Source organism: Rhincodon typus, chromosome 18 (genome assembly GCF_021869965.1).
Source record: "Rhincodon typus isolate 14 chromosome 18, sRhiTyp1.1, whole genome shotgun sequence".
Lineage (NCBI taxonomy): Eukaryota > Metazoa > Chordata > Chondrichthyes > Orectolobiformes > Rhincodontidae > Rhincodon > Rhincodon typus.
The window spans coordinates 23,942,427-23,956,391 of NC_063349.1; the positions used below are offsets into that span (position 1 = coordinate 23,942,427).

The 13,965-nt window shown below is 41.6% G+C and overlaps 1 protein-coding gene across 2 annotated transcripts in view; it reads left to right on the forward strand.

Annotated features, from left to right (window-relative positions):
• Positions 1 to 13,965, forward strand: part of LOC109921905 (IQ motif and SEC7 domain-containing protein 3-like) — a 183,366-nt gene that overhangs the window by 37,989 nt on the left and 131,412 nt on the right. For both annotated transcript variants that reach the window (XM_048607764.1, XM_048607766.1), the window contains exon 3: positions 12,718 to 12,879. In XM_048607764.1, the coding sequence (XP_048463721.1) occupies positions 12,718 to 12,879 (162 nt within the window). The remainder of the gene's footprint in view (positions 1 to 12,717; positions 12,880 to 13,965) is intronic.

Here is a 13,965-nt window from a genome sequence, read left to right on the forward strand (position 1 = left end):
AATAATGTATTTCTTGTCATCTATCCAGCAGTAAATGGACTAATTAAGGTGTTATTCTGTAGAATGAGTTTGAAGGATTTGTGACAATTGAAGTGTTTTTTTTTGTCATCACTGTTCACTAGCAGGTCAAAAGGAGTTTCAACAATGTTTTGTTTTCATTTGAAGGGCTGCGACACTGAAACACATGCTAATATTTCAGAAACAAAGCAACTTAGATGCTATCAGTAGCCTATTAACATAGTAGTTTTTCTATAACTAAAATTAGTGCCAAACTGTCAAGGTGAAAAATGTGCCCATTTTTCCTTTTTTAATTCACTTGTGAAATGTGAGTATTGCTGATTGGACTAGTATTTGACGAATGCAGCAGGCCAGGCAGCATCAGAGTAGCAGGAAAGCTGACATTTCAGGTCTGGACCCTTCTTCAGAAAATCTTGTATTCAGTTCAAATTCAGACAGCCTTGACTTGAAGCAATATTCTCTTCTATCAAGACAGTGCAGAAATTAGTTATTTCTCTGTGTGTTTCTGTTCCCCTTTGAATGTAGGAAAGGGTGATATTTGGGAGGGCTGGTAGCCACTGAACTGTAATTGCTATCAGAGTTTCAGAAATTATCCTCATTGCTAAGAAATGTGTGTGGGTGCGTTTGCTGTGATGACTTGAGGACTAAATGGGTGAATTGTGTGCCTTAAAATTTCAAGGTGAAATGTGGAGTTGATGGACTTGCCTGAGTTTGGTTGCAATCTCCAATTACAGAAATGTTCAGCTATTTTTGACAGATCAGAGGTTAACATGGTGTAGAGACCTCCAGCTCACCGTATAGTACCATAAACCCCCTCAAGCATATTGAACTACTGGTGAAACCTGGGCAAAAAAAAATATGCTTGCACATAAACATCTTAGACTAAACTTTTCCAGCCTTCAAGAAATATGGGCAATGGTGAGTCAGTTGGGAAAATATGATGAAATTGAAACAAAAAATGAGATTCTTAATATCGAGAAAAAGAAAATGATTTTCAACCCAAGATTTGAATAGCAAGATGAGAATCTCACGAGTGAACGACAAGAGACCTATTTGTATTTCTGTCTCACTAGTACCTTATCTCACCCCTAATTTATATGCAGTTTATTACTTTCCCACGCAGCAGAGAAAATGTAGATGCCACCAATTCCCAGCATGAAAGCCAGAACAGGTCATCAAGAGCTCCAACTTGCCCCTTGCTCCTCCAGAGTTCCATTTGACCAGCAGTAGCCACCATGGCCAGGTACATTCTATACACAGCAAACGCCTACATTGACCATCTACAGAGGCCAGTACTGGATACCCATGACCTGAAGACACTATCACAGCATGTTCCAGACTAATTTGGAATACAGTTCTCCACTTCAATTCTGCATATTGGGATGCACCAACATCTTACATTGCAATGCTGCTGCCAGGCCACTTTGCACCCAGGGACAGGCACCCATCTCATATATCAGAGGAGGGTGATCTTCAGGGTGTTGCCTGCTGAATTAGCACTCACTCACTTTGTGCTTACTTGGATCCCCCCACTATATCTGTTTCGCCTTGTTTTTTTGTGTTTTGCCAGCTAATTCAGAACTTAAAGACTCGCAGTTTTGTTTTATTCATTCATGGGATGCAGGTGTTGTTGGCTGGGTCAGTATTTAATGCCCATCCCTAATTGCCCCTGATGATGGTGGTGAATTGCTTTTTTGGGCCATTGCTAATCATTTCTACAGGTTGACCTATAGGGAGGGAATTCTAGGATTTTGACCCAGCAACACTTAAGGCATTGCAATATATTTCCAAGTCTGGTTGGTGAGTGGCTTGGAGGAGATCTTTTAGGTGGTAGTGTTCTCATGTATCTGCTGCCATTGTCCTTCTAGATGATAGCAGTTGTGGATTTAAAAGGTATTGTCTAAGGAACTTTGGTAAATTTCTGCAGCACACAGGTACACACGGCAGTTATTGAGCATTGATGGTGGAGAGACTGAATGTTTGTGGGTGGTGTGCTAATTAAGATGGTATCAGGCTTCTTGGGTCTTGCTGGAGCTGCACTCATAGGCAAGTGGTGGATATTCTATCACACTCCTGACTTCTGCCTTGTAGATGGTGGTCAGGCTTTGGGGGGGTCAGGAGATGAGTTGCTCACTGAAGGATTCTTAGCCTCTGACCTCCTCTTGTACTCATAGTCTTAATATGGCTAGTCCAGTTCAGTTTCTGGAAATGGTAACCCCTAGGATGTTGATAATGGGGTATTCAGTGATAGTAATACCATGAAACGACTGAAACAATAGTTAGATTTTGTCTTGTGTGTCACTTGTGTGGTGTGAATGTCACAAGCTCTTGTCACCCCAAACCCTGGATATTGTCCAGGTCTTGCTGCATTTAGACATGGATTGCTTCAATATCTGAGGAGTCACGAATGGTACTGAGCACTGTGCAATCATCAATGGCCATCCCCAATTCTAATGTTATGATGGAGGGAAGGTCATTGTTGAATCAGCTGAAAATGGTTAGGCTTAGGACACCCTGACTTGCCTTAATGTTTCACGTGGACACAAATCCAGTCAGAAGGTCATGGTTGCCAACCGTATCAGTCAAGGAGGTGGTTGTGTTGCCAAATGGCAACATGCTGTGTTAATGTCACACCAGCAGCACGTCTCACCAAATTAAATTTAAGAGCAGTTATACTGATTTAAGTCAAGGGGTAATGCCCATAGTCGGACGGTAATGGCACAATCAGTCAAAGGCTGTGTCTGATCTCAGTCTAGCAGCTTGGATACAGTCAGTCAGTTGCTTGGGGTGGTCAGGGTTTCCATATCACTGCAGTCAAGGGATTGGGCCATGGTCAGTCCTACAGGTCCAGTTCACTCAGTCTGGAGTATAGTCATATGTCAGTTTGGGAGCTAGGGTCAGGGGTATGGTCACCATCAGTCAGAGCTGTCCTTTCAAGTCTTTCAGAAGTTACACCATCAGTCCTGGGACATCTGTTCACTGAAAGTGAAAGTGAGTTATCAGGGGCCATCACTGTGGAAGGGATACTGGGAAAGTTATTTGTGGCAATTAGAGACAGCTGCAGGAATACAGAGGGAACAATAATTGCACATGAGGCAAGTCAGCAGGGTTGGGGTACAATATTGCATTGGGTTGGAGTCAGATGTCATAACAAGGTAGTATCTGGGGCACAAGAGTTAACCTCTGTATCCATGGGCAATGACTCCATTACACAGTGCCTGACTAAGGAAGTAGTAGATATGATGCAGCCCATTTTCCACCATTCCACTGGAATGTAGCAGAAGAGATGTCTGCTGAATATGAGGATCTGATACTTGGATCGGTCTGGAGGAGGCTTGCAGTCCAGTCCAGACAAAATGTTTTTCATAATTTGTACATGTTGCTCTTTCCACAAAGGGAGCAGGCAAAGAGAATGTGATGGATGCTGCAGAGCTGAGAGAGTAGCAGCAACAATCTTCCGAGGAAGACGTTGAGAACATTGAGCAAGAGGAACATTACATTCTATGTGATAGAGAGCTGCAGTGCCAGGCGCAACAAACTGGACAGGATTTAATTGCCATACAGTTGTAATAGATGTGAGCTGGGTGAGGTCATTATTCATTGACTGTACATTTGTTGTTGCTCAAAAAGCAACTCAGCCTCTGTTTGTTCCCAGAAGCAAGTACAGATTATTTTATTTTGTTTTTCTTTGCTTTTTCTGTTGTCAATAAAAGTTAACCCTTGCAAATATTTGAAGGCTTTCCAACATGCGTTGTTCCAAATAAAGCAATGATAGGATTATAGGAGCCCTGAGAATTACCCCGTTGTCCAGGCTTTTGAGCCCCCTGTCATCTGTTCCCATGACCCCAAAATCCCCCAAACAACACATACTTTTCCTGTCAGTGATCCTTTATCCAGGGAGTCTGGGTTTAGCTTTCCTGGCAATACTGCACTGTGTGCCATGGCACTGCTGAGAGCCAGAGCTGTCGGCCTCCAATGGGTCAGCACACCAGCTAGCTGTGGCTTCCTGCTCCAGGGTCCTAACTTCAGCCAATCTACTCCTTGATTGTCGGAATATCCAGTGGGCTCAGTTTCCTCAGAAAGACACATGTTTCCCTCCTGGAAATGCTGCAGACTTCTGAATTGATGTGAAGGTGGGAAAATCCCAGCCACTGTCTCTGACCCACCCTGCTGATAACCAGGCTTCAGTCTCCTGGAATGTGTGAATAGCCTCAATTAACTGGACATGGTTGAACAGGCCAGTGCTGTACAAGTGGCACCTTAAAACATCATCTGACTCCAACTGTGGAAACGTGACCCAGCCGCAGCGCATAATAACATTGACCCAACTCAAGTTTGAGGACAACTAGTTGGATTGCCACTTGTTCTCAAGCAGGGTATTGGACTGGTTAGAAATTTGACCATGAAACTGTGATGATGGCTTCAGCTTCTAAAGTTAAATAAAAGAGAGGCATTCTGCTATTCAGGCCACTTTAACTGAGCAAAACAGTTAAGCAGTAATAATTACGTAGGGGTTATAATTAAGGACACGCCACTTAACTGCAAGATAATGCCTTATGCCACATCTTTCAATTAAATGCTATGTTTAATTATTGCTTACTGTACAGACACAAAACTGTATTATGATTCAATTTATTTTTTCTTTTTACAAGAATGTGTTGCAGAGAGTTAAAATGTTTCAGTGATATGCTATTGTAGTTTCATGGGTTTAGAGGAAGTCAATGGGAAACTTGCAAATTGGAGAATTCCATGAGGTGGGGAGGCAGGTCCGTGGTGTAGAAAGATTTCAACAGGATGGCAAACCTATCATTCTGAAGGGACATAACTGAATAAAGTGAGAGCTAGTCACTGAAATTCACAGGTATTTGAATTCAGATAAAGGATCAGGGTGACTCAATATGACTGAAGTCAACTCTTTATGATTGAGGGCAAGCCATCAAGTTGTGGGGCAATTTGGTGTTGCAGGTAGCAGCTCATAGGATGGAAAACAACTGCTTATCATTAGGACAGCTTAGGATGCTGCAACAGTTCTCTGAGGTGAAGACTAGCTTTGTATTTTTTGTTGGCAGTGCAGTAGAAGGGTCACCAATACCAGTTTCTAACAATAGACACAAACAAAGCAGCATAGGAATTTATATCTAAATGAATTGACCCTCACGTGTACAATTGATTCAAAACAATGTAGTTGAATTTGCTGATGTGGTTTGAGAACACCACAGCCCTGGCTGTAAAATAGTGTCTTAAAGATCAATTGAATTCTGCTGATTTCAATGAATATGTTTAACAGCTTTCTCTGACATACAGCTGTACATCCTTTGAAAATAATCTGCGACAGAGCTGGGTACATCAGTGGAGTATATAGCTGCTCAGTTGTTTCAGAACTTGGCCATGTTTGCAGACAATTTTACAGCACAGGGGCCCATCATGTCTGTGCTAGTCATGAAGTACCTATTTACTCTAGTCCCATTTTCCAGAACATAATCTTGCAGATATTTTAATTAACATGTTCAGATATATTTTGACACACCTTTGGAGCAAATGGATCTTGAATGCAGGACTCTGGTCAGGAGATAGTGACATTACCATTGTATCTCAAAAGCCCTTGCCCATAGCCTTGAATGCTATGGCATTTCAAGTGTTTATCCAAAACCTTCTTAAATGTTGTGATGTTTCTCATCTCTACTTTTCAGGCAGTGAATTCTGAATAGCCACAAACTGTGGATGAAAAATCTTTCCTTAAATCTCCTTGAAACCTCCTGCCCCTTAGCTTAAATTTATTTTCTCTGGTTGTTGATCCCTCTACTAAGGGGAAAAGTTTCTTTTTATCAATACTCCTCCTAATTTTGTAGACCTCAGCCCCCACCACAGCCACCACCCAGACTCCCTTGCTCTAAGGAAAACAATGCCAGCCTGTCTATTCTCTTTTCATAGCTGAAATGCTTTAGCCCAGGCAACATCCCAGTGAATCTCCTCTGCACTCTCTCTAGAGTAATCTGACTCAGAAGTCACCTTTCTTCATTAGGTGGTATTGACTGAAATCTTCTGATCAACATCAATGTTCAGCACACACATGCTGCTTATGAAGATTTCTGTATCCTGACACTTTAACGATCTTTCAGCCATATCCTCAAATCCTGGATGAAGTATCAAAGTGTCAGAAGTAAAAACAGAAATTCCTGCAGAAACTGAGCAGATCTGGCAACATCTGTGGAGAGAAAGCAGAATCAACATTCTGATGAAGGGTCTCTGGACCCAAAACATTGACTCTGCTTTCTCTCCACAGATGCTGCTAGACCTGCTGAGCTTCTGCAGCAATTTCAGTTTTTGTTTCGGACTTTGAGCATCCAAAAGGTCAGTGCAGCCTCTGTGGGGAGGACTGCAGCACAAGTAAAACAAGGAAAGGGCCTTTTCTCACAACAGTAGCTGCAGTAGCTAGGAGGGTCTTTGAAGATCCAAGTCTTCAGTGGGATACTGAGTGAGTGAATGAGTGAGTGAAGCGCAACTTCCAACTTCTGTCCAATCTCCAAAGATCTGGAAGCTGGAAGGTTTGCAGCAATGAGGTTAACCTTACCCAGTTTCAATCTACTTCTTGGAGCTTGTGAGTCCACAACATTGAACGGTGTACAATTTTGGCTCATTTTGTTAATTCTTTGCATTAATTATGCTTTGATATATATTCCCTTTAAATTTACCAATGTCGCAAGCAAACAGGATATGCTTATGACCTATTTCCAGATGTACTTATGACCCATTTCCAGAAGGATAAAGAGTTGGGATTAAAATATCTGTCAGTGTAGGTGTAGATAATACACTGTTGGGTGCTCACTGCACTGGTGGTTGTCTGCATGGATTATTTGATTCGGAAGACTGTTGATTCCTGGCAGGTTCCTGCAGGGTATCTCATAATCGATCTAAGAAGAACATGGATAAGGGTAGGGCTGTGGTAAAGAAAGAGGGGTAAATAAATGATGCATACTTGTACAATCCACTGCTTCTCTGCCAAAAGAGATTGTGGGATGAAGGATAGGTGTACATATATAGGAGTGTGTGTGTGTATATGAGGATACCATTATCTTCAAATTCAGCCCTAACAATGGTCACAGCTTATGCAAGGGTCTTTCTCATTAAGACCATTATCCATCTCCTCCACAAAAGTTAGGACAAGGATGTGAACTGTAAGAGAGTGGGAAATGTGTCAACAAGGTTCATGCAATCTGTTTGGCCGATGAGACTGTCACAGTTGAATAGCTGGCAGTATGTGCAAGCTGTGAAGTGTGAATGTGCAAGTGCAATAGTACTGAGGGTGTGAGGGTGAGTGAATATTAAATATATTTCTGTCCATGGGTCCTGGGCATCGATGGCAAGATAAATCATTCATCCTTAATTTCCTCTGAGAAGGTGGTGGTGAGCTGCTGCCTTGGGCCACTGCTGTCCATCTGGTACAGCTGTCACCCACGAGAAGGAAGTTCCAGGTTTCTGCCTCTGTGACATTGTGGGAAATGCGGTATAGTTCCAATTCAGGATAGTGTGTGTCTTGGAGGGAGACTTGCAGGTGGTGGTGTTCTCTTGTGTCATTTTTCTTTTAGGTGGTGGACCTTGCAGATTTGGAAGGTCCTGTAAAAGGTAAGTAATGGGTTTGCTTTAAGCAGTGTGTCAATCTGATAATGCATTTGATAGGATAATGGCATTTGAAAATCCATTCACTGACCTTGACCACTCATGTGAGGTCATATTTTTGATTGGCCATTCTTCACCCTTTTCTAGATCAGATGCAGTTGCAGAATGACTCCCAGATCCTGCACCATCTACAAATTATCTCCCCTTTAAAAGGCGCAAGCTAGCCTTAAGTAATGCAAGTTCCAAATGACGTTAAGTTCCCTACTGATATGTGCAGTGAATTAACAGCATGGTTAGCAGTGGCTGCAAAAATCTTTCAAATGAACGGCATAAGAAGCTGCCATGCTATTCACATTACATTACATGCATGCAAAAGATTCCCACCCTCATTTTCAGCAACTATCCAATTTAGCTAGTAGGCAAAATTAACTTATTGTGTGGAGTACCTATTTAGTAATGGTAACTGATTGAATACTGCATAAAGTTCCACTTGTAGCTTTTAATATTTGTTTTTAATTTCAAAGGTAGAGGTTAAATTTAATGCTGCAAAAATCTCATAATCCTCTCATGAGAATTCATATTCAGTCGTCCAATTCAAAGTAACAGGGTAATTTAATTTTGTTTCACATTTCTGTCTCCCCATGGGAACACAAATATATTTTGCATACAAATATATCATGAAGCAGCCTAGGAAGCAGATGTATGGTACAGCAAACTGATGTGCTGGACTTGTCAAATATACACAAGCTGCTTTCCTAGTTGCTGTTGAAAGACAGCAAAAGACAGTAAAGTGTAGTCTTCCCATTAAAAGGCAGATCGGTGATGGCTTCTTGCTTCTTCACAGAACCTACCTACAATGAACAGCAGCAGTTTCTGAATAAGCACCCACTGAATAAGCACCACAGCTTTGCCAGGAGCAGAGTCAGGGATTTAACCAACCAGCAAATAGGAAACCTTAATATGCCATTCTTATGGTAATAGAGAGACTCCTAAAATTTTTGAACACAATATTAAATCCCGAAGGCTGCCAGGTCCCCAAGGGAAAATGAGGTGCTGTTTTCACAGCTTGCACTGAGCTTTGCTGAGGCACTGCAGGAAGCCCGGGACTGAGATGTTGGCTAGGGAACACAGTGATGCGTTGAAGTGACAGGCAACAGGAAGCTTAGTGTCATTTTGGCAGACAGAACATTGGTGGTCTGCAAAGTGGTCACCTAATCTGCATTTTTTTTTCCCCAGTGTAGAGCAGACCACATCGTGACCAGAGAATACATGAGACTAGATTGAGTGAAGTGCAAGTAAATCACTGCTTCACCTGGAAGGTGTGTCTGGGGCCTTGGTGTGAGGGAGGAAGTAAATGGGCAGATGTTACATTTTCTGTGATTACTATGCTTAGATCTAATTTAGAGTTTCTGGATCCATTCTGGACAGTGCACCTCAGGTAGGACATATTAACATTGGAGGGATGCGGTAGAATCACGGGGAACATACAGTGACTAAATGGTCAAATAATAAAGACAGTACCTCTCATTCAGCCTTCTCTTAAGAATAGAGAATGAATGGATGATTGAAGATGATTCAAGGATTTGATAGAATAGATGGAGAAAAATTATTTATTTTGGTAAGAAGCCCAGAGCGTAAGGGTATAAAGGTAAAGTTAGAACAAGGCTGTAAAGAAGGTTATCTCAGGAAGCCCTTCTTCAAGTTGAATGATGGGAATCCAGAATTTTGTCCCCTCAATGCTATTAGGTTATATTAATTCATTGTATCATTGATAGCCACAGGTGAGGTGCCAGAAGACTGGAGGTTGGCTAATATGATGCCATTATTTAAGAAAGGCGGTAAGGAAATGCCAGGGAACTATAGACCAGTGAGCCTGATGTCAGTGGTAAGGAAGTTGTTGGAGGGGATTCTGAGGGACAGGATTTACATGTACTTGGAAAGGAACAGGTTGATAGGGATAGTTAACATGGGTTTATGCATGGGAAATCGTGTTTGACTGACTTGATTCAGTTTTATGAAGAAGTGTCAAAGGGGATTGATGAAGGCAGAGCAGTGGATGTTGTTTATATGCACTTCAGCAAGGCGTTCGATAAGGTTCCACATGGCAGACCGGTTAACAAGGTTAGATCATGTGGAATACAGGGAGAACTAGTCATTTGGATACAAAATTGGCTAGAAGATAGGAGACAAAGGGTGGTGGTGGAGGGTTGCTTTTTGGACTGGAGGCCTGTGACCAGCAGTGAGCTGCAAGGATTGGTGCATGGTCCACTGCTTTTTGTCATTTATATAAATGATTTGGATGTGACTATAGAGGTATGATGAGTAAGTTTGCGGATGACACCAAAATTGATGGTGTATTTGGCAGTGTACAATGGAACCTTGATCAGATGGGCCAATGGGACAAGGAGTGACTGATGGTGTTTAATTTAGATAAATGTGAGGTGCTGCATTTTCTAAAGGCAAATCAGGGCAGGACTTAAATACTTAATGGTAAGGTCCTGGGGAGTGTTACTGAACAAAGGGACCTTGGGGTGCAGGTTCATAGTTCCTTGAAAGTGGAGTTGCAGGTAGACAGGATAGTGAGGAAGGTGTTTGGTACACTTGTCTTTATAGTTCAGTGCATTGAATGTGGAATTGGGAGACTGTATAGGACATTGGTTCGGCCACTTTTGAAATACTGTGTTCAATTTTGGTCTCCCTGCTATAGGAAAAATGTTAAACTTGAAAGGGCTCAGAAAAGAGTTACGAGGATTTTGCTAGGTTTGGAGGGTTTGAGCCATAGGGAGAGGCTGAATAGGCTGGGGCTGTTTCCTCTGGAGCGTCGGAGGCTGAGAAGTGACCTTTATAGAGGTTTATAAAATCAGGAGGAGCATGAATAGGGCGAATAGCCAAGGTCTTCTCCTAGGATAGAACTGTCCAAACTACAGAGCATAGGTTTAAGGTGAGAGGGGAAAGATTTAAAAGGGCCCTAGGGGGCAACTTTTTCACACAGAGGGTAGTGTGTGTATGGAATGAGTTGGCAGAGGAGATAGTGGAGACTGGTACATTTACAGCATTTAAAAGGCATCTGGATGAGTATATGAATAGGAGGGGTTTAGAAGGATATGGACCAAATGCTGGCAAATGGGACTAGATTAATTTAGGATATCTGGTTGACATGGACGAGTTTGACCGAAGGGTCTGTTTCCATGCTGTATTTCTGTATGACTCTAGAAATACAAAACAAAGATGAAGAAATGCAGTTGAGATACAGATCAGCCTTGATCTAACTGAATGGTGAAACAGACCTATGGGGTTAAATTTTCTTCTCCTGTTCCACTAATCCTGACCTATTAATTTACTTTAACATGGATTAAGGGCATCTGACTGCAAATGGTTGAGAACATAGTGTGCTGTGCAGTACTGCTTACTGCTCTTATCCTAAACTGCCTTAGTAAGACCATTAGAACTTTTGCGGTATTAACTTGCCCTGCATCATGTGGTGCTGCTAGTACTTATCGCCCTGGCTACCTACTCTTTGCATCCCTTTGCTTGAAGCAGTACGATTCTCCTCTGACTAGCTTTGTGCTGGATAGCAACCCTTTTCAGACCTTGTGTAGAACCTGGAAAGAAATGAATGGAAGAGTTGTTCCAGAAGAATATTATTGGCACAGGATTTGGAATTGTATCTTGTTAAAGCTACAGCAGCCTACAGCAAAATGACAAAAATCCCAAATGGTTTCTTCATTGCATTTTTATTTCTGTTAACTCACTTGTATAAGCTTAGTTTGTTGTTGGATTTTATAAAACATCAATAATTACATAATATAGTGAATGTTATTGCATCCCCGATAGATTTTGCATGAAAAGTATCTGAACATTTTGAGTTTGTGCTTTCAGCTGTGGACCAGGATGGAAGAGGGAAGAGCTGAAAACAATGTTGAAAACTGCAGGGTGGTCTTTCAGCATGAGTGGCTGTATACCATTAAATATTTTTACTGGTGTACATTGCAACAACCTTATTGTCAGCTATTGTAATGTTGCAGCAAAATAATTATTTATCTTCTGTGACTTCACATCTGCCCAAGTCTTCATTCCTTCATAGGATGTGGGCATTGTTGGCAAAGTCTGCATTTACTACTCATCCTTATGCCTCTGGAGAATTTCAAAGGGCAGTTAGGAGTAAGTGGATGGGAGCCACATGTAGACCACACTAGGTAACAATAGCAGTTTTCCATTCCTAAAGGGCATTAGTAAACCAACTGGAGTTTTATGACAATCTGGCAGCTACTTGATCTAGCTTTTTATTCCAGAATTATTTAATTAACTGACATAAAATTCTCCAGCTCCCATAGTGGGATTTAAACTTAGGTCTCTGGGTCGTTACTCCAGGAGTCTGGACCATTAGTCCAGGAGCATAACCAGTACAATACCATCTCCAGCTACTAAGGATTTTCAGCTCGCACTCCAGCTGCCATATCTGAAATTGCACATCAGACGCGCACAGCCTTTCATGTGTTGATTTCAATGGATGAAAAATCTTAACTCAAACCAAGTTCCTTTCACTCATGACCCCTGATAATGGCCGACATTGGCTTCCAGCTAGGCAGTGCTTTGATCTTAAAGTTCTCGTTTTTTAACATATACTCCATGCAGCCTCTTTTCCTCTTCAAAATCTACGACTGTTCAAGATCTCTCACAGTTCTGACCTCTTGTGCATTCTGATTTTCATTCCAGCACTGGTGGCTGCACTGTTAGCTTCTGAGACATAAGCTCTGGAGTTCCCTCACTAAACCTCTTCCACATTTCTTCCCCTTTCTTTCCGTCATTAAAACACTTTTTAATATGTTCAGATTCAGTGTCAAACTTTGTCTGATACCAATCATGTGAAGTGCCTTGGGATGTCTTTGCTTTGTTAAAGGCACAATGTAAATGCTTATTGTTGATTTCTTGATCTGTTTGGCCAGTTGAGGTAAGATTTTCTGTTATGGTGTGCATTCAGAACATCAGCCATTACATTAGTGTATCTTCTAATCCTTGTACATTACCTTCTCTTAGTTGCCATCAACATTATTTCATTTTCCATTTTCCTTTATTTTTCAGAAATCCTGACAAAGGAATTCAGTTCCTGATTGCGCGTGGATTCATCCCCGACACAGCGATCGGAGTTGCCCACTTCCTGCTGCAGCGAAAAGGATTGAGCCGCCAGATGATTGGAGAGTTTCTGGGCAACAGCAAGAAGCAATTCAACAGGGATGTTTTGGAGTGAGTAGTGGCAATATGTTCCTCCCCCACCCATCACCTCCATGCTTCATTTAACAGCTCATAGACCAAGAGGTCATTGACCCTCAAAGATCCTGTAGAAAATTATAACAACGTCTTGGTGAAAAAGTTCTGTTTCATAATCCAAAAGAACATTGCAATTTTCATAAATAGTTAAAATTGCTTTTACAATGCCTAGTGCCAATATGAGTACTTTGATAGATGCAGCAGCAGCAAAAAAAAAGCCATCCAAAGTACAGTGTGGCAGATGAGCTGTTCCTGAGGAGAGGCACAAGAGGCTTTTAAATATAAATTTAAAAGCAGAAAAATTGCTGCTGGAGGAAAAGCAAAATACAATCGCAGTACTTTCATAGAGTTCTGAAATGTGGGGATGGGGAATTCTGAAAGACCTGTATTGGAACAATACAGAAAAGATCTTCCTCTATTCAGGAAACAGAGTTAATCATGAGAGCACTGCATGTGCATACTGCTGGGCCAGAAGCTGCACAGCTAGACTTCCTCTTCAACTTAACCTAATTGAAGGGCACAGCTAGAAAAAGAAAAGGAATAGTTGGTGCATTGTGAACTTTAAAGATACCAACAACATTTAAAAAAAGTGGTTACCATTAGAGGTGAAGAAGATTTTGTTTTTTAGGTAACGCAGCAGTATTATTACATCTTCTGATGAAGTGTGTTAAGTTATTAAATGTACGCGTGCCAGAAGCTGCAAATTAAATGTTGGTAGTCTTTCTGTTTAATAAACGACACTGTTGTCTGTGAGAATGCCATGACTTGGATGCCAGTTGTATGCCAAGCACCAATCTGGACAGTTCATCCTTTTTTGTCTTTGCCTCTAGTAAACCTCTAAATAATGGTACTTACACACAGCACGCACAAGCCCAACAGCAAGGTGACCAACCCTTGATCTGTATAACTTTGCATTGACAGTTTCATTTCTATTGCTCAATAAAGAGCCATTAAATTAAATCACTCCAATGCCTTTTATGCATGGTTTATGTCAGGTACAATTGGCTCAGCATCCCTGAGACTGGTTTTCCTGTGGTTTTGTGTGAGGGAGTGGTTTGTAGG